This window comes from Symphalangus syndactylus, chromosome 23, assembly GCF_028878055.3.
Source record: "Symphalangus syndactylus isolate Jambi chromosome 23, NHGRI_mSymSyn1-v2.1_pri, whole genome shotgun sequence".
In the NCBI taxonomy this organism is placed as follows: domain Eukaryota; kingdom Metazoa; phylum Chordata; class Mammalia; order Primates; family Hylobatidae; genus Symphalangus; species Symphalangus syndactylus.
The window spans coordinates 35,548,149-35,569,185 of NC_072445.2; the positions used below are offsets into that span (position 1 = coordinate 35,548,149).

At 40.5% G+C, this 21,037-nt stretch overlaps 1 protein-coding gene and 1 pseudogene across 3 annotated transcripts in view; one reads left to right on the forward strand and one right to left on the reverse strand.

The window, feature by feature from the left end:
- The window catches only part of MAPK14 (mitogen-activated protein kinase 14), an 83,561-nt gene that overhangs the window by 4,571 nt on the left and 57,953 nt on the right, over window positions 1-21,037 (reverse strand). For 2 of the 3 annotated variants that reach the window (XM_055264339.2, XM_063632189.1), the window contains 2 exons: window positions 10,157-10,236; window positions 3,555-3,633 (listed from right to left, as the gene is read on the reverse strand). In XM_055264339.2, the coding sequence (XP_055120314.1) occupies window positions 3,555-3,633; window positions 10,157-10,236 (159 nt within the window). Of the gene's footprint in view, window positions 1-3,554; window positions 3,634-5,928; window positions 6,009-10,156; window positions 10,237-21,037 lie in introns of all 3 variants that reach the window. The other variant, XM_055264340.2, reaches the window with a different exon arrangement.
- Window positions 13,477-14,305, forward strand: LOC129473763 (ADP-sugar pyrophosphatase-like; annotated as a pseudogene).

The window sequence follows — 21,037 nt, forward strand, 5'->3', positions numbered from 1 at the left end:
TTAGGTCAAAAATTTTGGTAAGAATCAGGTTAAACATTTTCAGCAAAAATACAGGTGATGCTGTGCACGTGATAGTGCATTAAGGCCATCTGTCCCACTACTAATGAGCTAAAATTGATCACTGGGTTAAGATGTTTCCCCTTTGACCAAAGCAAGTAATCTACGGGATATTTTGGTACCAAGTAAATACCCATTCTTTTCACTTATGGCTTTCTGCATTCACTGGGTTTCCTTCCCAAAAGCAATTATTTCATAAGGGGTTACAAAATGGTAATTTGTCTAACTCTATATTTCAAATGAGTATTTTTGTGTTTCAGCATGGTGGCACTTGGGAGGATAAATACTGCCATGTAACCAGTTATCACTGTGGTGAAATAGGCTTTTGAGACTTTGCAAATTACTCCTTAAATGTGGAGGGGATGGGGGTGAGTAGTGAAGAGGACAGCTTCGTATAGAGATCTACTGCTGTGTATACAGGAGGCTGTAAAACAACCCCGTCCTACAGCTTGAATTCCAGAGTAATCCACTGGAGAAATATGGGCTTCAGGGGGATACAGAAACAAAGTGAGTATTCATGTGTCAATTCAAGTTCATAAGTTTACACTTTACAGTACTAGGTGAATGCCTGGATTATATATATATATTCTTCTGATGGTCTTCTCTTCTTAGAGAAAGAAACCTTATCAGCTGTTGATTTTATAATTGAACACAGATTATATGACAAGTCTCTGTTACCCCTAGGGTAAAAAGGACCATGTTCTTATAACCAATAAGGTCAAGGGCAAGAAAAAGATTCCTCAAAGATCTTATTAGCTGGGCATGCCATTATGCACCTGTCGTCTCAGCTACTTGGGATAGGGAAGAGGAAGGATCACTTAAACACGAGAGCTCGAGGTTATCGTGAACCAGGACTGTGCCACTGTACTCTAACCTGGGTGACAGAGTGAGATGCCATCTCTTAAAAAAAAAAAATCTTGACAGATAAATATATACACTAACATCAAGGGGTAATTTAAGTTTTAATTCATGTTTTGGGAATAGGAGTGAAACAAAGTCAGTGGCTGACAAAACAGAGCTGTTAATATTTATATTTCTGGCATGTTCCTGCTCAGTTAATATGCTGGGCACGAGCTTGTGATAGTAACACTGTGCTCCATCTGCCCAGCAAGGGGAGCCTCATTATATGACATCACTGTTTGGCAATGGGCTGTAAGGCACGTTTAAATGCTGAGAAGTACAGTGCTGAGCACCAGATGGACCAAAGCCTCCTTTCAACTCATTAGCAAAGTGGTATCTAGTTCTTTTGGAGGTTTCAATGTCATGATTTCAAAGAATGGGAAGACCTATCAGGAGGTATGTGACCTAAATAAGCTGCTGGAACACAAATATCTCCCCTCTCCCCCTAAAAAGTGAATTAACACATCTTTCTGAGTCTGTTAAGAGGGTGTCAGTGAGTAATGCCCTGTTTAAAACTTAAGGCTTATAAAATGAAACAAGTTCAGAACAGAATGACAGACAAGAAAGCACACGACGGGCTGGGTGCGGTGGCTCACGCCTGTAATCCCAGCACTCTGGGAGGCCGAGGTGGGCAGATCACGAGGTCAGGAGATTGAGACCATCCTGGCTAACACAGTGAAACCCCATCTTTACTAAAGATACAAAAAATTAGCCAGGCGTGGTGGCACACACTTGTAGTCCCAGGTACTTGGGAGGCTGAGGCAGAAGAATCACTTGAACCCGGGAGGCGGAGCTTGCAATGAGCCGAGATCGCACCACTGCACTCCAACTTGGGCGACAGAGCCAGACTCTGTCTCAAAAAAAAAAAAAAAAAAAAAGAACACAACATCTTTTCCCAACATCCTGTAGTACTTAAGGCTCAAAGAGAGCTTCTCACAGACCCTTGAACTAGATAATACAGCTCAAATAAATCACACAAAGCCAATGAGAGCATGCCAGGGCAGATACAAACCTAAGCCAGTCTCAGTAGAATCGTACCTACCCCTGATGAGACTGTGGATTCATCCTAGGACAGGAGAGCGACCCAGCTGAGATATGACATACTCTCCGTCTCCAAGGCTGACATGAACTCATCCCACAACTGCCCAATACTTCAAAGAGCGTGAGCATCTCTGCTATTATAAGAATTATCACAGCGACACTAAAATTCCTCTCCATAATCACTATGAATGAAGTACTTAAAAAGGTAAAATCACCTAGCCTTCATCCCAACTTCTAAAGAGGTCAGCATGAGTGTCAGCCCTCAAAAAGATAAAACTAAACCTGAAGCATAGCTGCCAAGACCCTTAAGAAGACAGATGACCCACACAGATGCAAAGAAATGCAGTGAGATTTAAAAACACACCATACAATACAATCTTAAGAAAAGTGAGAAGGCAGATTATACTCGTTACCATAGCATAGCTCCCTTCCCTATTGTAGGGAGGTCCTGGTCTGATCCTTCTGTGCCCACCATTAAACAGCACTGTCCACTGCCCTCTTCAAGAGTCAGGGAATAAGCCTCAGGCAAAGCAGCTTTCAGGGGCCATTTGAAGCACACATCAGTCCTCCCCTTCAAAGAATATAGTCAGCCAGGCACAGTGTCTCTCGTCTGAATCCCAGCACTTTTTGGAAGTTGAGGTGGGCAGACTGCATGAGCCCAGGAGTCCAAGATTAGTAAGATGGCGAGACCCTGTCTCTACAAAGAATCTTTAAAAAATTAGCCAGGCATGGGGATGCATGCCTGTAGTCCTAGCTATTTGGAAGGCTGAGGCAGGAGGATCATTGGAGCCCAGGAGTTCAAGCTTGCAGTGAGCTATGATTGTGCCACTGTACTCTAGCCTGGGTAAAAGAGCGAGACCCTGACACTACCAAATCATAATAATAATAAAGCAACTCCTTTTTTAGCCAAGGCAACACACATCTTCAGCTGCCACCATCACTTCCCTCTGCCAAGGATCTTGAAGGCATATGAAGCCATTCCTTTAAGTTTAGGTAGCAAATAAGCTCCACAAACAGGAGAGGATGGTTATGCCTCTGAGGGCAGAGAAAGAAGAGGGGAGGGGAAAAGTTCACGAGTGTGGAAGATGACAGGATCTGTAGCAATGGCAGCTACCGACAGAGCAGAGCACCCTGCAGGGAGCTCCTGGGTGGCTCCTCTAAACACCCACCTGCACTTCTGTGGTTTCTGTCCTCCACTCAGGGACACCATAAAACCACAGCAGTTGTGAACAAGTTACAGCTTTCTTCTGTATCTGCTTCTTCCTGCCTCGCCAATCTTTTCTCTCAACATTCCCATTACTTTCTCTCCTTTCTCCACTGTACCTGCCCATTCCCCCAATCCCAAGTTCTGTGATCATTTAAACATATAAGCATCTCATGTGATTAAAAAAAAAAAATCTGACAACACAAATAGATAATAAAAGCCATATTTATCACCTTCCAAGATTCAACTAATGGTACTTTATTTGGTCAAAAGGAGAAACTCTTCTTCAAATCCTCAATTTATATATCATAACCAATTCAATATCCATGAGGTGAGGATATGGTCAACTTACCCAGGGGATTGGCACCAATAAATACATTCGCAAAGTTCATCTTCGGCATCTGAGTCAAAGACTGAATATAGTTTCTTGCCTGAAAAAACAAGGGTTTTCAGAATGACTTTGTTCAATAATGTTACTGCTCTCAAAGAAACAATCTTGGTCCTGCTAAGGAACGAGTGTTAACTGACAAAGTCCACTAACTCCAATGTTTATAACTGTCTTTGATAAAACTTCTCCCTTACTGCCATCCTAACTTCCCTAGTTATGATCATCACCTTCTTTATTCCTGCTATCTCTCACAGTTGCATTTCAAGTGAATGAGAATGCTCATCAATCAAATTCTCTTTCATTAGCTTTCTGATCACAGGATGAGAAGTTTAAAAACTGAGGCCAAGATATGTAAGAAGTAGCCCTGAGACAGCCTTCTCAAACAGCTAAATTGGTAGAGGGGTTGGTATTCCCAAAGAAAGTCTTGGACCAGCAGTCTTTTGATAGTGCTGACTTCAGTAGGTGCTCTTAGTACATCAAAGGATATCAATATTAAACCTTGCTAACAAAGTAACACTGGTAACAAAAAAGTTAATATAAACTTAATGTAACAGTCCTACCTCACAAGGTTGGAGTGAAGATTAGAGATAACAAACCTAGTACTTTCTTAACACAGTACTTGGTTCCAAGTGAGAGTTCAAGAAACATTATCTGCTATCCCACTATCATCTTCAGAAGCAAAGTCGGCTATCTATCTTAACCACCTCTTTAAAATTCCTGTTTTAATACAGTCCAATAGTAAAGGTATGTATGTATATTTATGTTTAGACATACACACACAAGGTTATAAAAAGTTCTGGCTGCCCAGGCACAGTGACTCACGCCTGTAATCCCAGCACTTTGGGAGGCCAAGGTGGGCAGATCGCTTGAGCCCAGGACTTTGAGACCAGCCTGGGTAACATGGTGAAAACTTGTCTCCAAAAATACAAAAAATTAGCCAGGTGTGGTGACGCATGCCTGTGGTCCCAGCTACTTAGGAGGCTGAGGTAAGAAGATCGCTTGAGCAGGGAGATGGAGCCCAGGAGGTGGAGGTTCCAGTGAGCTAAGATCATGCCACTGCACTCTAGCTGGGATGACAGAGTAAGATCCCGTCTTAAAAAAAAAAAAAAAAATCTGGTTGCTTGGGCAAGTTCACCTTCTTTATTTATTAAAAAAATTTTTTTAGAGACACAGTCTCTGCTCTGTTGCCTAGGCTGGAGGTCACTGGCACGATCACAGTTCACTATAGCCTCGAACTCCTGACACAAGCAACCCTCCTGCCTCAGCTTCCCAAGTAGCTGGGACTATAGGCATGTGCTATCATGCCCTAATTTTTTAATTTTTTTGTAGACCTGCAGTATTGCTGTGTTGCCCAGGATGGTCTCAAACTCCTGGGCTCAACTGATCCTCCCATCTCAGCCTTCCAAAGTGCTGAGATTGCAGGTGCATGCCACCACGCCCAGCCTTCAGCTTCTTAATTATTGCATGTGGAGTCAGGAGGAAAGGTCTTCTTTGAAAAGCAATTGAGAATCTTTCTGATTTGAAAAGAAAGTTTTAGGAATTGAATACACAAATGGCTGTAATCCCTTTCTACTTGAACATGTAAATAAAAAGAGGAAGGGGTAACAGGTAAGAGAGAACTATCTCATTCAGAGAACAGTCATCCCTTTAATAAAGATAAATCAAAAGACGACCTGAATATAGCTGAAGTAGAAACAAAGCTGCTGGGAAGGGCCCTCTGTGATGCCAACCTGGTTCCCCAAAATATTAAGGGTATCTTAGAAAGAAAGAAGTGCCCCAATCACCTCTGATAATAAAACAAGAGTTAGACTAAGTAGTTAATAATTAATAGAGAAGGTACCTAACTGTACCAAAGTGTTTGTATTTATTCTATATTATTTGTATATTTTCTTTTAAATATAGTACATATTAGTACTGGATATTTCAGTTTTGTTTTGTTTTTAAATAAAGAATCCTCTTTTGGTCATTAAAAAAGTGCATGAATTGGAAAGCACGCTAATGGACTTCAGTTAACTACCCTTCTGATAAAAGTCACGATAGTAGCACACCCTAGCTACAGGCATAGCACCTAGAAAGAAATCGCCTCACGAGCACTAATTTCACACAACCAAATATAAAAATAACAATTTTCCATTTACAAGCTTACTAATTATATTCCCAATCTCACAAGACTGGATGACATTTTATCCCAAAGTCAACATCTTGCAATAGCGCACAGGCAGGCCTCAAGGCACATGCAAGCATCCAGTGATGTTAAAAACTGTTGGTTATACAGTGGCAATAAAATGAGAATGTGGCTTCTCAGTGCGACATCCCTGTACAGTCTCTTTGTTCTCACCTCATGGCTTGGCATCCTGTTAATGAGATAAGCGGGGGGTGTTCCCGTCAGACGCATAATCTGCTGAAGCTGGTTAATATCTTAGATGCCTAGTCAAGGGCATTGTTAAACATACAGTGCAAAAAATAATTTTCAACTCAAGTTTTTAAAAAGGTCAAAAAGCCACCCCCAAACAAACAAAAAAATCTACCCCCCATTCACCCTACCCGAGAGCCCACGGCTGCATGTTAAAGTACGCTTCTGTGAATGACATGAGTAACCAGGCATGTAGCCAGTGACTGGCCATGCAGATAAGAAAAATTACTTTTCTTTGGTTTTAGCATCATCTTTACTGTTAAATATTTTAGGTTCCCTGGAAATAGACTGCCCCTTGATCCAGGATGCCAGCCAGAGAACTGTTTTCAAGTACTGATGGCCAAAACCTGTTTGTGGGAGAAATATAGATGATTCCAAAAATTTTGACTCAACTTTGAACAAAATAAAATATCCAACATATCCATTCAAGGAAGAGACTAAACTTTTGCGGCACAGGTTCTCCAAGGCACCATCCCTCCGAATTAAGATACACATGGGCATCTGGGTTAATAAGCAATGCCACATTTCAAAGACATTAGTTAGTGGTACATTTAAAATACTTGCCACAAACACAAAATGGTAAATGAAGAAAGAGGAGACAAGGAGAAGGTTAGGGGCTAATGGCAAAGGCAAAACAGAAGTCACAGGCTGCTGACGGTGTTAAAGCATGCCACATGATTTCCTCCACAAGTCTCTTCAACAAGCGAACAGACTAACCTCACTTAACAAACAGCTGGAGGGAAGTCTGCAGAATACTCTGCAAGTATCTGACAAGGGCAGAACTATGAGATTTTCTATATGTATAGGCACATATGTAAGCTGTACTACAACTTCTCTCTTTTAACTGTTCCATCAATGTTAATACAACTCGCCCTCTTCTAAAATGTCAGAACTGTTTATCATGTTCCTACTAAGAGCAGAAGTGATGAGATTTTAAAAATCTTCAATGTAATTCAATAAACCCCTTTTCTAGTCCTGTTCTTGTTAACTACTAATTCCCTCATTCAGGTGAAGCATCATCTTCAATAAGCACCACGGCCAAGCAATTTTACTTCTTCATGGCTTTCCCAAATAATTTTTCTACTTTAGCTCGTCCTCTGAACTGAACTCCCTAGTGGTCAGATGACTTAGCAGTAATCCGTTTAAGGCTGGCCATGGGGAGAGAGCTAGAGCCACGTGCTCCACGCTGCCTTTCACGCTCCCTAAGCCCAAAGACAGAGGCCAGTAAATTCCAAAGGGGGTAGGAAATACACTTTGATTTGTGGTCCTTTTAAGAAACGTTAACAGATCCATACCAGATGATAGAATTATTTTGTTAGGAGTATAGATAACAGAATTTAGAGTTACCTTTAACAAATCACATAACAAATGATACTTTTCATGCCAAGGGAAATAACAAAAAGGGGCCACAAAGTAAACCAGCAATAGCAGAATACCAGTTGGGTCTTAAAATGTAAAAATCCTCCACTTCCCCTTTCTTTCTGTGAATGATACCTGGCCTGCACATTTTGTGTCTTTGTCTCCTTTAGTCAAAGAGGTTATTATATCCCCTTTCTGTCAAGAAGTTAGAAAGATTCTATTTCTGGAGGAAAATGTGAATGAGTCAGGTCTTCGCTTTTTTATCTAATTTATTAGTTTATTTATTTTTAAACTCGAGGTCTTGCTCTGTCGCCCAGGCTGGAGTGCAGTGCACGATCACCACTCCCTGCAGCCTCAAACTCCTGGCCTCAAGTGATCCTCCTCCTGCCTCAGCCTCCCAAAGTGCTGTGATGGCAAATGTGAGCCACGTGCCCAATCTGCTTTTGCTTTCTTAATATGATTTTCTTGTTCTTTCACTGATTATTATAGATACTGGGACATTAATATTATAGATACTGGGACATTAACCAAATGAATTCTCTTTCCTTGGCCTCCATCACGACCCATTTATACCTTTTCCTATGGCTCATTCTAATAGGTTCTCAATCCATTACCGCATTCTCTTACTCAGCATTCAATTTCTTCAAAATTATTGCCATCACTACTTTACTACTTTTCAGGAGAATGGAAATAGCTGTTGGCTTTCTATTTACTGCACTCCTTCACTAATGTCTTCTTTTTTTAATTTTTAAAATCTCTGAACAATTTTACTCATCTGGCCTTATTTTTCCATTCTGTTCCTATACATCATGTGCTTTTAAGATAAACAGGTACTTGGGCCGTGTCATGAACATCAAATTAATCTTGTCTACCCCTTAGGATGTTTAAACTACTTTTGTCCACTTGCCCCAATTACGCAGGAAACAAACAAACAAACAAAAAAACCTTTCTTATTCTTATCCTCAATATAATATTATTTGAGTTAAGTTCTGTATTCTGGTACTCAATTTCAGTAGAGCTGTTGAAATGTATAATGTGCCTCATTTCACAGAGGGACCTCCATTATTAGGCTGTGCACTCAGTGTTTCTTTCCTAAAAATAAGTGATGGATTAATGACAGATAAATACTATTGACTATTTTACCTAGACTTTGGTTTGAATTCCTAATTCAATTCCAAATGACTAATAGCACATATCTATAGGGCAGATGGTTCGGATGGAAGAGAAGACTAAGAAAGGGCTGCTGGGAGACACTCTCAGGAAGGAAATGAATTTGCTTGGTCTCATTAGCACTATTTATTAATTGAGTTCCTCCCTCTGCCCTTAGGTCCTCTTACTGTAAGACAGTGTTTCTAAGCAAAAACATTAAAAAAAAAAAAAAAGTACTGCTCTTTCTAAGCATCATCTGGTATCTTTGATTCACTCTAATCCAGCTTCTACATATCATAAAGGGGAAAAAATGCCTCTTTAGGCTGACATTGTGATAACACTGACAATGACTTCCAAAATAGTGTGCAATCACATGGGATTATAGTTTAGATCATGTTATCAGAACATCTGGGATCTATACTCAGCTCTGCCACGTGATTCAGTGCATGACGTGGAAGTCACTGCCCTTCTGGGCTTTTGCTTGTTTATCTTAAATAAGTAAATGAAACAAATTCAGAGTGGAGGTTCAGAAATACACTGGGCTTTGGAACCCTTTCAAGTAATGTACCGGATACATACCAGATGACGGTATTCTTTATTTTGTCAGGAAGATGATGAACGGTTCCAACTCACCTGCTTATGCTTGCCTCAAGCTACCCAGCCGTCTTCCCAACTGGGCAAAGGGCCCCTTCAGTCATAAATGTTGGGAGGAGAATCCAGGAAGGCATAACTGGAGCTTGGCTCCAAAGCTCTTTTTTTCTTTTGTTCAACTGCCTGGCGGCAGATCGAGAGAAAAAGGAAGAAAAGCTGGGCTTTCATGGCTTCTCTCATGCCTCTGGCCCAAGAAAATGACCAAGAGCAGGAAATCATAGCAAAAGTAGGCCAGAGTCATATTCCCATGGCCTCTGTCTAAGTCCCTGCTTAGAAGCAAGAAAGCACTAGTTCCAAACTCTGTCTCAGGTTATTTAACTTATAATTACAAGGCAACAGGAGGAAAATTTATAACCACATTCCTGTGTATCTGAGGTATCAGGAGTGAAGTTGTTTCTTCTGAGTGGGGTCTAGGGACTGGGTAGAAAGGTCCCTCTGTTGGGAACAAACATTTAACAAAGGATATGTGAGTATCTATTCTAAAACAATAAAAAATAACTTATGGGAAGGGGCAACAGTGTGCAGACAATGTACATTTTATTCTTTTAGTGATTAAGTTAGACTAAACACATGGTGAAGCTCAAGCTCTGAGAACAAACACTAGAAACAGTGAAAAGAGCTCTAAAGCATATGTGAAACTTCTGAGAAAGAAGAAAGTCAGGGCTTGAGGACAGAGACACAAATTTTGCATTAATCTCTTGGAATGAATTAGAATCTCAAATCTCATTGCTTCACTGGGATACTATTGTCTAATAGAGGCTCCCATGATCTTAGTGTGTACCCATAGAGAGAATAAAACACACTTGTGCATGCAAGCAGGCACACATGCGTGCACGCGCACACACACTCACACTGTCTTCTACCTCACTCATCCTGGAAGTCAGCACACAAAGGGCATGGTGCTCACAAACACACCCAGGTCAAAGTACAGATTGGTAGAAGGCAAGTGGCAGAGGCTCCCAACAGGGCAGATAATTACAAAGCATCAACTCACAGACTCTGAGGAGATTTTCTTCAAAAGCTCAGTCCCTGGGGTTCCAACGAGTCTTAAAATGAGCTTCAACTGATCAATATCTAATGGTGGACCATAAAGGAAAATGTTGGGACAAAATAAAAATGAAAAACAAACAATGACAAACAAAACAAAAACAAACAAAACACACCGAGAACAAAAATGAAACACCCCAAACCTAGCCAACACGGTGAATCCCTCTAGGTCAAGGCTCCTGCAGGATGATCACTTCACGTAGGACATGCTCCTCCTGTACAAAGATTCAAAATGCTACCACACACATATCCACTTTATATTCATTTTATGCATCTGTCAACAGCATGTATCAGTGAAGTGAGGCAACTTTAGCTGGTTCTTAGCTGCCAAAGACAGCAGGTGAAAACACAAGAGCTTCACTCAGTTTACACTGCCCTCTTCATCTGCCATCACAGTGTCAGTAATCAGTTCAGCAAAGAGCACTGATAATTAGAGGGCCACAGATAGGGAAAAAAGCAGCAGAGCACAGAAGCTAGGGATGTACAAGTCTATTTATGAATATTCTCCCAAGCGTGACCTAAAGGGCTTGTGATATGACAGTGGAAGGCCTGTGAGACCCCAAAGCCTGACCACTAGAGCACACCCTTTGGAAAGGGAAGCCTCGCCTCTCACACTGGCTTGAGTAGGCAGAGCACTATGAGCGAGAGTCGCCAGCAGAGGGCGCTCTCCCACTGCATGTTCCTTCAGGAGCGCGTTCACAGGCGGTTTCAATCTTATAAAATGCAAATGAACAATGCTTAACAAACTTCACACATCCCAAAGGCTCTAAATAATAGGCCACAATGCCAAAACTTTTATCCTGGCATCCAACACTTCAATGTATACTCAGAATGTATGTGCATGTGTTAACCAGAAGACAAAAATTTCTGTTTTTTCTCATTGCTTTTAGTCTCACCTAAAAAGGAAGTTAAAAAGAGGTGGAAAAATATTATAAAATAGCTTTTAATATTTCCTCTGAAAATGTGAACAGTTTATCCACGTTTATACTGACTGACATTCCAGGGAGGGAGAAGGGGAGGATGACTCTCTTCTGACCCATCCGGTTTTTCACATGACTAAATCCTCTTGGCTTCAGGTCTCAGCTTCAACTTCACCTGCTAAGGGAGGCCTCCCTTCAACACTCTATCTACATAACACTCCACCCCCCAGTTCTCTCTCAGCGCCATGCCTGATAACATCATAGTGTTTATCACAGCCTAGAATTACTTTGTTTGCTTACTGTCTGCCCCCTGTACTGGTCTACAGCTCTACGAGGACAGGGGCCACTCTGCCTCTTCACCATTTATCCCCAGCCTAACACATCTGGTACATGACAGGTAGTCAAAATATTTGAGGAAAAGGTAGAGTAGGATGAAAGAAATTTTTGCTTATGGTTATACATATAAAGGCAACATAGTAGCACTTAAAAACAACAGTCTCTATAAGACACAGGTGCCTACGTTATAGGAATAACTTAATGCAGTAATTTGACATCTTTTACTTTCTTTCAGACATGAAATCAGCTTAAATGGAAGAAAATTCTAGGCTGGAGTCAGCAAACCCCAATCTCTGCCTGTTTTATATATAAAGTTTTATTAGAACACAGCCATGCCCATTCATTTATGTACATATAGTCTACAGGTGTTTCCAATTACAACAAGCACAGTTACCATATGGTTCCCAAGCCTAAAATATTAACTACCTGGCCCTTTCAGAAAAGGTGTGCCAAACCCCATCTTAAACCCAAACAACTTGTGTTTTTAGCAAGCAAAAACAAACTAGAAACAAGTCCACTCACGTAAGTTATTTCTAAATTAAGAATAACACGGAATTTTGTCATCTGCAAATGGCAAAAATCAGTGTGTTATAAAGGTTAAGATTTTAATACTGGCTTCTCAGTTCAAGATATTGACAAGAAAAAAATGTTAAAGCATACGTTCATGGGACAGAGTAGGAATGGGGGTGGGATGGATACTGTCTTGCTCTAAAAGAATCGGATTAATTATATTACAATAGAAATCAGTAAAAAAAAATTCTTGCTCATCTAAAATGACTCAATTTACAAAAATTTAGTTTCCTCACATTAACACTCTTCAGGAATATATTTAACTGGGTAGCCACCACAAGATAAAGTAAATCATATATGGGAAAAATCTTGACTACTTCAAATCTCAAACAAGTGGCTTTACAATATATGCATCAAAAGTAATCTCTAAAATGAAGCTTTTGATATTGGTATTCTTATTTAAGAGACTTCTTTCTGACTACTTAACAATGAGAGTCAATTTTTTTTTTTTTTTTTTTTGAGAGGGAGTCTCTCCCTCTGTCGCCCAGGCTGGAGTGCAGTGGCACGATCTCGGCTCACTGCAAGCTCCACCTCCCGGGGGTTCACGCCCTTCTCCTGCCTCAGCCTCCAGAGTAGCTGGGACTACAGGTGCCCGCCACCACGCTAATTTTTTGTATTTTTAGTAGAGACAGGGTTTCACCATGTTAGCCAGAATGGTCTCGATCTCCTGACCTCATGATCCGCCTGCCTCGGCCTCCCAAAGTGCTGGGATTACAGGCGTGAGCCACCGCACCCGGCTGAGAGTCAATTTTTATACTCTAAGGAAGACAGGCTCTCTGAGCTGTGAATTTCTCAACTACCTGAACTTCACCCCAACCTACCTGAAGAATATGCAATTTCCATTAGTCACAGTGGCTCATTACGTCAATGAGCTGGGAAACCCTCTCTCTCCCACCTCTGCTGGCACGAAACAGTATCAGGCCTGAAGAATCAAGCCCCAATTCCTCAGCCTCACATTCACAGCCATCTGTGATTTGGCATCAAGCTTCTTTTCTGACTCTGGCTCAAACTACTATTCTTTAATGCACTCAATGCTTCAACTCACATCAGATATTCCAGGCACTTCTAAGCTTCCAAGTACTTATTTATGTAACTCATAAACCAGAATACCTCCCCCTTCTCCTGTCCTTCCAAGCCTTTTCTATTCCTATTTACACTTTGAAATCCTATTCAAACAAGAACTCTGCCATGAAGTCTTCTTGGATATCTTGAGGTGGAATTAATTCTCTACTTCTTTTTTTCAATAGCTTATCTATAACTCTGTTCTAGTGTATTTATCACTCCATCTTATTTTATAATCAGAGACAGTTGTTCAAGTAACTCTTGTAACTCTCTTTCCACTGAGTCTGATCATTCTGGTTTTAAGGACAGGTACCATCCTGTTCCCAGCACCTTCCACAGAGCAGCTTGATAAATACTGGTTGACTTGAAAAGATGAGCCATGGCACATCCTTTCAGCACCTCAGGAGGTGCCGGTGCCTTGAGCCGTGGCACTGGCGTATGCTGACACTGCTGCCTCCAGTAGTTCTTTTGTTTTCTTCCCTTTGTCACCCCTACACCTTGGAGGTGAACTTCCCTCCTGACGGCTGTAAAGACTAGTTTGAAAAGGGAGAGCCAAGAACCAACTGAATCTTCTCAGAATGGAAACACTATATTATTTCAGAGGAGTTAATTGCAGAAGGAAAATGGGTCAAGCTTGAAAAAACAACATACATGGCTCCTATTGGTAAAACTGGAACTTGGGACTCGGTGAAACATACAACCAGGAAAGAACAGACTGGTGATGATGTAGCAGTCATCCCTGTGCTGCAGAGAACACGTCACTACGAGTGTATCATTCTGGTGAAAACAGTCCTGACCACCAGTGGGTGGCTACTGCATACAGTTCCCTGAAGGTGTCATAGATGATGGTGAAACCCCAGGAGCAGCCGCTCTTTGGGAGCTTGAGGAAGAAACTGGCTACAAAGGGGACGTTGCTGAATGTTCTCCAGCAGTCTGTATGGACCCAGGTTCGTCAAACTGTGCCACACACATCGTGACAGTAATCATTAGCGGAGATGACACAGAAAGTGTAAGGCCCAAGCCAAAGCCAGGGGATGGAGAATTTGTGGAAGTCATTTCGTCACCCAAGAATGACCTGCTGCAGAGACTCAATGCTCTCGGAGCTGAAAAACATCTTACAGTGGATGCCAGAGTCTATTCCCATGCTCTAGCACTGAAATATGCAAATGCGAAACCATTTGAAGTGCCCGTCCTGAAATTTTAAGGCCAAAGATGACACTGGCCATTTTTGTAAACGAGACTACCAGGCCTTCTTCACAAAGACTCTGTATTCAACTTAGTTTAATGTAGATTTGAACTAGCTTTTTTGTAAAATAAAAGCAGCACAAAATGTAAAAAAAAAAAAAAAAAAGAAAAGAAAAAAAAAGATGAGCCATATTACGCTTTTCAACTCAGCTTTACCACACTGCCTTGCCCTCAAAACACAGAATGACCACACTCCATGGAAAAACACACAATGTGAAATAAAAATCTTAGTAACTAAAAGCATTTGCATGAAGGAAGTTAAAACATGCAAACCTCAGAAGAAATCACCATGGGTTCTTCAAAAGCCAGCAAATCCACTGAAATATAGGCCAGTCTTCCAACAGTACCAGCTACTATAAGGCCACTATGATTTGTCCAGGCAGTTAAGACCAGAAGGAGCTTCACGTAGCCACATTAGCGGAATAAAGCAAAACTCTCCACATCATGACAATCAGTTATTTCCACAGTGCGCCATCCTTTGTAATAGGTTTAGCCCTTTTTCTCTTAGGTAGAAAATATTTTTACTATTAGTTTAAAATGTGTTTTAATTGTAATGATCACGACGTCAAAATTTAAATCATAAATCTCCTGAATCTTTCTAAAACAAATGAAGAAAAGAACAACTTAAGCCTAAGATTACGCTTTAGACCAAGTCATCTTTAACAAAAGCAAAAGTCAGTCAGAATGAACAGGTAAAGAAAAAAAAAAAAAAAAACTAAGCATAACAGGATATTTCTAGGGAAAGTAAAAGAGGGATATTCTAGTCAGTTCTAAGTGCTCCAGGCACTCCTAAAAAACCTCCACAGGCCAGAAAGTTGAAGATGAATAAAAGGACCAATTGCAGGACCTACCTGTCATGAGCAGCAATTTTCAACGAAATAAATCCACATAGGGGCAAAGTGGAGCACTAACCTTAGAGAAGGTAGGAAATCTTCCTGGTGACAGAGAGGATAGACTAGAATAAGACTTAGCCTAGCTCCTTATCTTCCAGGTTGTCAAAATAGTCATTTTCACTGTAACACAAAGAAAATTTCTTAAGGTACCCTTGGTTTATGGACAAATCTGAGGATTCTACCTTTTTCTGAGAAAATGTATTCTCAAGTTAGAGAGGAAAGGGCAAATAATCTAATAAAATATTTTTCTTCTTCAGCGTTTATTAGGACACTTGCTTTTGGTGTCTAAAGTGAAACTGCTTTTTAAAAATGAGAGAACATCCAGGCTGGCCAACATGGCAAAATCTTGTCTCTACTAAAAATACAAAAATTAGCCGGGCGTGATGACATGTGCCTATAATCCCAGCTACTGGGGAGGCTGAGGCAGGCAGAATCGCTTGAACACGGGAGGTGGAGGTTGCAGTGAGCAGAGATTGCGCCACTGCACTCCAGCCTGGGCGACAGAGTGAGACTGTCTCCAAAAAAAAAAAAAAAAAAAAAAAAAAGAGACAGAGTATTTGGCAGGGTACAGTGGCCACACCTGTAATCCCAACATTTTGGTAGGCCAAGGCGGGCAGATCACTTGAGGTCTGGAGTTCTAGACCAGCCTGGCCAACATGGTGAAACCCCATCTCTACTAAAAATACAAAAAAATTACCTGGGCGTGATGGCATGCGCCTGTAGTCCCAGGTACTCAGGAGGCTGAGGCAGGAGAATTGCTTGAACCTGGGAGGCGGAGGTTGCAGTGAGCCGAGATTGCACCACTGCACTCCAGCCTGGGCGACAGAGCGAGACTCCATCTCAAAACAAAACAAACAAAAAAACAAAACAAAACAAAAAAGAGAGAGAGAGAATATTTGGCAGGGTGCAGTGGCCACACCTGTAATCCCAACACTTTGGTAGGCCAAGGAGGGCAGATCACTTGAGGTCTGGAGTTCTAGACCAGCCTCAGGAGGCGGAGGTTGCAGTGAGCCGAGATTGCGCCACTGCATTCCAGCCTAGGCGACAGAGTGAGACTCCATCTCAAAAAAAATAAAAAGAGTATTTGAAACCAATGACTGAAAATGATGGGCAGATGTGAGAGAAGGGTCTCCAGAAGCTTTAGCTCTATTGCCAGTGTTTTAACTCACAAGCAGGACAGTAAGAACAGAGGTGTTTATTTTATTATTCTTTGTCTAGTAGTATGTCTGAAATATTTCAAAACATGTTTGCAAAAGAAGAAATGAAAAAAAATAGAAGAAGCAAATTTAATACACTAAGAAAACTCCCATAGACCAGGGCAGCAACTGATGGCAAGTGGATTTTAACTCAGCTCCATTAACCCATAATGTCTTAAGAGCACCATTTCTGTTAAAATTAAAGAAGGTTTTACACATAAAGGAAATTCATTTGATTATGTAGAAAAGGAAAACAACAGCAAGCCAAGGCTGTGATCTCTGGTAGAAAAACGGTATTTGATGCATAACAGGGCTATAAAACTTTCTCTCTTCCTTAAGCTGCAGAGTATTAAGTGTTGGTAACAGAATTTTCTAAGTGGCTTATTCATTTCAAGATCTATGGTATTTGAAATAAGTTAGTACTGTACCTGAAGAGACATTCTGTATCCTCCCTCCTTTCTAGTACAAAGTTCTGTCAGCTGTGTCCACTTGATATCCCTAGTCAACTAGGCTTTTAAGAAAGGGCTTCATTCTTTAAAAAATAATAATACTATTATTAGACCAGATGGAAGGGTTCTGCAAAGTCACAAACAAGAATAATTTCTAATCTGATAACACATAATTGGCTTTAAGACAAAAATGAGTACTTCTTACATTTTTTTTAAATTAAAGTTCTGAGATACACGTGCAGGATGTGCAGGTTTGTTACATAGGTAAATATGTGCCATCCTGGTTTTCTCCACCTATCAATCAATCACCTAGGTGTTAAGCCCCGCATGCATTAGCTATTTAACCTGATGCGTTCCCTCCACCTGCCCCCCACCCCACCAACAGGCCCCAGTGTGTGTTGTTCTCCTCCATGTGTCCATGTGTTTTCATTGTTCAGCTCCCACCTGTAGTGAGAACATGTGGTGTTTGGCTTTCTGAGGAAAATGGCTTCAAGCTCCATCAGTGTCCCTGCAAAGGGCAAAATCTCATTCCTTTTTATGGCTGTATAGTATTCCATGGTGTATATGTACCACGTTTTTTTATCCAGTCCATCACTGATAGGCATTTGGGTTGATTCCATGTCTTTGCTATTGTGAATACTGCTGCAGTCAACATACACGTGTATGTATCTTTGTAACAGAATGATTTATATTCCTTTGGGTATATACCCAGTAATGGGATTGCTGGGTCAAATGTTATTTCTGGTTCTAGGTCTTTGAGGATTTCACCACAGTCTTCCACAATGGTTGAACTAATTTACATTCCCACCAACAGTGTAAAAGTGTTCATATTTCTCCATAGCCTCACCAGCATCTGTTGTTTCTTGACTTTTTAATAATCACCATTCTGACTGGCATGAGACAGTATCTCATTGTGGTTTTCATTTGCATTTCTCTAATGGTCAGTGACGCTGAGCTTTTTTTCATGAATGTCTTCTTTTGAGAAGTGTCTGTTCATGTCCTTTGCCAACTTTTTTTTTGTTTGAGATGGAGTCTTGCTCTGTGGCCCAGGCTGGAGTGCAGTGGTGTGATCTCAGCTCACTGCAAGCTCCATCTCCTGGGTTCATGTCATTCTCCTGCCCCAGCCTCCTGAGTAGCTGGGACTACAGGCGCACATCACCACGCCTGGCTAATTTTTTGCATTTTTAGTAGAGATGGGGTTTCGCCATGTTAGTCAGGATGATCTCGATCTCCTGACCTCATGATCCACCCACCTCAGCCTCCCAAAGTGCTGGGATTACAGGCGTGATGGGTTTTTTTTCTTGTAAATTTGTTTAAGTTCCTTGTAGATTCTGGATATTAGACTTTTGTCAGATGGATAGATTGCAAAAATTGTCTCATTCTGTAGGTTGTCTGTTCACTCTGATGACAGTTTCTTTTGCTGTGCAGAAGCCCATTTGTCAGTTTCTGCTTTTGTTGCCATTGCTTTTGATATTTTCATCATGAAATTTTTGCCCATGCCTATGTCCTTAATGATATTGCCTAGATTTTCTTCTAGAGTTTTTATAGTTTTGGGTTCTACACTTAAGTCTTTAATCCATCTTGAGTTAATTTTTGTATAAGGTGTAAGGAAGGGGTCCAGTTTCAATTTTCTGCATGTGGCTAGCCAGTTCTCCCAGCACCATTTATTAAATAGGGAATCCTTTCCCCATTGCTCGTTTTGTCAGGTTTGTTGAAGATCAGATGGTTGTAGATGTGCAGTTTTATTTCTGAGATCTCTATTCTGTTCCATTGATCTGTTTTTGTACCAGTACCATGCTGTTGTGGTTACTGTAGCCTCGTAATATAGTTTGAAGCCAGGTAGTGTGATGCCTCCAGGTTTGTTCTTTTTGCTTAGGATTGTTTGGGCTATATGGACTCTTTTTTGGTTCCATATGAATTTTAAATATTTTTCTATGAATTCTGTGAAGATTTTTCTATGAATTCTGTGAAGAATGTCAATGGTAGTTTAACGGGAATAGCATTAAATTTATAAATTACTTTGGGCAATATGGCCATTTTCATGATATTGATTCTTCCTATCCATGAGCATGGAATGTTTTTCCATTTGTTTGTGTCCTCTCTGATTTCCTTCAGCAGTGGTTTGTAGTTCTCCTTGAAGAGGTCCTTCACTTCCCTTGTTATTAATAGCTACAGTCCTGGGTATTTTATTCTCTTTTAGCAGTTGTGAATAAGAGTTCATTCATGATTTGGCTCTCTGCTTGTCTACTGTTGGTGTATAGGAATAGTTGTGATTTTTGCACTTTGATTTTGTATCCTGAGACTTTGCTGAAGTTGCTTATCAGCTTAAGAAGCTTTTGGGCTGAGACAACAAGGTTTTCTAGATATAGGATAATGTCACCTGCAAACAGAGTTTGACTTCCTCTCTTCCTATTTGAATACCTTTATTTCTTTCTTTTGCCTGATTGCCCTGGCCAGAATTTCCAATACTATGTTGAACAGGAGTAGGGAAAGAGGGCATCCTTGTGCCAGTTTTGAAGGGGAATGCTTCCAGCTTTTGTCTATTCAGTAAGATACTGGCTGTGGGTTTGTCTTAAATGACTTATTATTTTGAGGTATGTTCCATCAATACCTAGTTTACTGAGAGTTTTTAACATGAAGGGATGTTGAATTTTATTAAAGGCCTTTTCTGCATCCACTGAAATAATCATGTGGTTTTTGCCTTTAGTTCTGTTTATGTGATCAATTATGTTTATTGATTTGCATATGTTAAAACAGCCTTGCATCCCAGGGATGAAGCTGACTTGACCATGGTGGATGGACAAGCTTTTGACGTGCTGCTGGATTCGGTTTGCCAGTATTTTACTGAGGATTTTTGCATCGATGTTCATCAGGGATATTGGCCTGAAGTTTTCTTTTTCTGTTGTATTTCTGGCAGGCTTTGGTATTGGGATAATACTGGCCTCATAAAATGAGTTACAGGGGAGTCCCTCCTTTTGTATGTTTGGAATAGTTTCTGAAGAAATGGTACCAGCTCTTCTTTGTACCTCTGGTAGAATTTGGCAGTAAATCTGTCTGGTCCTGGGCTTTTCTTGCTTGGTAGGCTATTTATTACTGCCTCAATTTGAGAACTTGTTATTGGTAGATTCAACGTTTTCCTGGTTCAGTCTTGGGAGGTCATATGTGTCCAGGAATTCATCCATTTCTTCTAGATTTTCTAGTTTATTTGCATAGAGGTGTTTATAGTATTCTCTGATAGTTGTTCATATTTCTGTGGGGTCAGTGGTGATATCCCCTTTATAATTTTTATTGTGTCTATTTGATTCTTCTTTCTTTTCTTCATTATTCTAGCTAGGAGTCTTTATTTTATTTTATTTTATTTTATATTTTTCAAAAAACCAGATCCTAGAGTCACTGATTTTTTTGGAAGGGTTTTTCTTGTCTCTGTCTCCTTCAGTTCCACTCTGATCTTGGTTATTTCTTGTCCTCTGCTAGCTTTGGGATTTGTTTGGTCTTGGTTCTCTAGTTCTTTTAGTTGTGATGTTAGGGTGTCAATTTGAGATCTTTCTAGCTTTTTGATGTGGGCATTTAGTGCTATAAGCTTCCCTCTTAACACTGCTTTAGCTGTGTCCCAGAGATTCTGGTATGTTCTCTTTGTTCTCATTGGTTTCAAAGAACTTCTGATTTCTGCCTTAATTTCATTATTTATCCAGGAGTCATTCAGGAGCAGGTTGTCTAATTTCCATGTAATTGTGTGGTTTTGAGTGAGTTTCTTAATTTTGAGTTCTAATTTGATTGTGCTGTGGTGTGAGAGGCTGTTTATTATATTTTCAGTTCTTCCAGTTACTGAGGAGTGTTTTACTTCCAAGTATGTGATCAATTTTAGCCTAAGTGCAATGTGCTGCTGAGAAGAATGTATATTCTGTTGTTTCTGGATAGAGAGTTCTGTGGATATCTATCAGGTCCAGAGCTGAGTTCAAGTCTGAATATCCTTGTTAATTTTCTGCTCGATGATCTGTCTAATATTGACAGTGGGGTATTAAAGTCTTACACTATTATTGTATGGGAGTTTAAGTCTCTTCGTAGGTCTCTAAGAACTTGGTTTATAAATCTGGGTGCTCCTGTATTAGGTGCATATATATTTAGGATAGTTAGCTTTTCTTATTGAATTGAGCCCT